The 2,716-nt window shown below is 36.6% G+C and overlaps 1 protein-coding gene across 1 annotated transcript; it reads right to left on the bottom strand.

The window, feature by feature from the left end:
* Positions 1–1,354: 1,354 nt before the first annotated feature.
* Positions 1,355–2,716, bottom strand: LOC121240724 (3-oxo-5-alpha-steroid 4-dehydrogenase 2-like). Its single transcript, XM_041138245.1, has 2 exons — positions 2,360–2,716; positions 1,355–2,237 (listed from the first exon to the last, which is right to left on the bottom strand). Exons 1-2 carry the CDS (start codon positions 2,702–2,704, stop codon positions 1,767–1,769), a joined length of 816 nt encoding a protein of 271 aa, XP_040994179.1. The 5' UTR covers positions 2,705–2,716; the 3' UTR covers positions 1,355–1,766.

Genomic DNA, 2,716 nt, shown 5'->3' with positions numbered 1-2,716 from the left:
GAGTTGTGGTGGCATCCTGCAGGGAAATAGGTATTCTCAACTCGCTCTTTCTATAAGGTTCTCACACAAGAGCCAGAGATACAGTTTCCTTGGAGAAAGCTTTGGCGTCATAAGGCTCCTCCCAAAGCCTCTTTCTTTGTGTGGACAGCGTCTTTAGGTAAGATCCTCACTACGGATAATCTAAGAAAGAGGAGGATAATTATTGCAGATTGGTATTATATGTGTAAAAGCGGGAGTGAGTCGGTAAATCATTTACTTTTACACTGTGAGATAGCTAAGGCTATTTGGGACGCAGTGTTTAAAATGATATGGCGTGGGTGATGCCGGAAACAGTTTTAGATGTATTGGCTTGCTGGAGTTCTATCCGTGGGGTGAGACAGATTAAAGCAGTGTAAAAGATGATCCCTATTTGTATTATGTAGTGTCTATGGCAGGAACGAAATGAGAAGACTTTTGAAGATAGAGAGATATGTGGAGGAGCTAATATTGTTATTTTTTAAAGCTCTTTGTACTTGGGCCATTGCTGTAGACTTAAATGGCATGGACCTTCATGAATTCCTAGTTTCTAACATGCCTACATAAACATGGCATTTTTTTTGTATCGTGTTACTTTGGTGATTTAATAAAGTCTTATTTTACTTATAAAAAAAAAAACATTTAGTTCATTAGAAACCAGAAAATTCACAATAATAACAACCTAGTAGTAGAACATTTTGTAAAAAAAAAACCTTAGACATGTATCAGGAACATTGCAAAGCATGAGAGTGGAAAGCTGCATAATACAACTCCAGAAGGAATCCACCAGAATCAGAGGACACTTTTTCAATCACATTTGATGTTGCAGTAAGAAAGGAATGAAGCACATCAGCAGCAGTTTACAGATCAAAAAGGGGGAGAAATTCAGTTTGTAGTCACCAGATTCATATGGAGTACTGACCCTAATCAAAGTGAGGCAATGGCAGCTTACATAGGAGTACAAGAAGTATGCACAAGACAGATAAAAAAAATCATCATAGAAAGAGACTCCTCAAATGCTATTAACAGTATAAACCAACCCTATAAAGCAAATAATTGGGAATCAGAAGGAGTAGCAAGAGATACCAGATTTTTGCTAAAAGATCTTGAAGAATGGAGAGCAATCAAGATATATCGATCCCAAAATCGATGCGTGCATTCCATTACGTAATGGGCATATTCCAATAACAAATTTAGAAACAATCATTCTAATAAAAATCCCAATATGCTTGTTAGAATTTCATAGTAGGAATGATCCTCTCTAATCAACAGAAATATGGTTTGTGATTTACGTTAACTTTCTGTAGTAACTTTGTTTTATTAATGAAGTCACTTTAGAGAAAAAAAAAATTTCCACTTATATAGGGCATAACCCCAAATTTTAATAGCAGAGCAGACATACCATTGCAAGTTGTCAACTTGTCAAAACAACACTAACTAGTTCTATGCTAAAAAAAGGGCAAACCAAAAAAAATACATATTGACTTTTAAAATAGAGTATTATAAACCTTACAAGAGTCATGTGTTTGCTAATTGATAAATATTTTAGTTACAAAGAGATCTTATAAACGTAAACACATAAATTGACGTGCTATGATACAATACGTTAAATTGTAAAGTTATTTTTACTGTAAAATAAATCTAACGTATCATATAGAATCATGTCAATTTGTGAGTTTACTTTTACGATATGCGTGGTTGTATCACTTCTCTCGCCAATTATTATGTTTTTTCTAACTGTGTTTTACATTCTAGAAAATATATGGAATGAGAGCCTTGACATGCTGAGGGAAATCCTCAAATTTTGACGAGTACCATCTCCTTGTGGCATAACTCCTTCCCATCAGGAACAAAGCACTGCCCAGAGTGAAAGAAAATGCATAAAGTGTCTGAGAAATGCACGAGATCCCCAAGAAACTGATGATTTCAAACAGATAATGTGGGCATATAACCAAGCCAAATAAACCACCCTTGGGAACCCTATATTCTCTGTCACTCTTTCCTCTGAGTTTGGAGAGGAGGTAATGGTGGTAAAAGTTGCCTCCGATTCCTATAAGAAACAGCAAAACTCCAGGATACTTAAGATCAACTGGTGGATCTGAAATCCCTTGTGTTAGGTGTTGGGAATATATCATTGTTGCAGTGGTCATAAAGTAACTGAGAGAGATCTGGATTACTGAATCAAGAATCATCCCCCCACTGTATTTGTGAACAAACAGCACCTATTAAAGCATGACAAACAAGAGATATATACATATGAATCATCAAAGGAAAGGAAGTCTTGGGTCTATTTCGTCTTTGAATTCCCATGAAGAGAACAAAAAAGGAAAAGAAAAGAGTGTACCTCAAATATCCTCTTGAAGAAATGAAGGGTTAAAGCAGAACGGAGCAATAAAAACCGGGTATCTTGAGGTGCCAAAAGCACAAAGGATGTGAGACAAGCAAGAAAGGCAGGGGTATAACCAAAGAGCATGCCTTTCCTGCTACAAACTTCAGTCTGCTTTCTTCTTCCAGATTTTGTAGAGCTTCCATTCCAAAACTTGGAATACGGCAAGTGCTTTCCTCTTAATTCTGAGAACCCAAGATAAGCTGTTGATGTGAAGCTAAACACTGACATGGCCGTGATGAAAAGAGAAGATGGTGGTGGGAAAATAAATCTCAGCAACGTAGATGCCAGTGTGCCACCCATTTTTTGCTCTCT

The sequence above is a fragment of the Juglans microcarpa x Juglans regia genome, chromosome 7S, assembly GCF_004785595.1.
Source record: "Juglans microcarpa x Juglans regia isolate MS1-56 chromosome 7S, Jm3101_v1.0, whole genome shotgun sequence".
Classification (NCBI taxonomy): Eukaryota; Viridiplantae; Streptophyta; class Magnoliopsida; order Fagales; family Juglandaceae; genus Juglans; species Juglans microcarpa x Juglans regia.
Note: the sequence above shows the minus strand (reverse complement) of the source record. Positions and strands in the feature narration are given on the sequence as shown.

What these genes read in the sequence shown, in the direction of transcription:
- LOC121240724 (XM_041138245.1), bottom strand. Translation starts at nt 2,704, where the DNA reads ATGGGTGGCACACTGGCATCTACGTTGCTGAGATTTATTTTCCCACCA. An exon ending in TCTTCAAGAGGATATTTGAG is followed by an intron (nt 2,238 to 2,359) that starts GTACACTCTTTT and finishes ATGCTTTAATAG; the next exon opens with GTGCTGTTTGTTCACAAATA.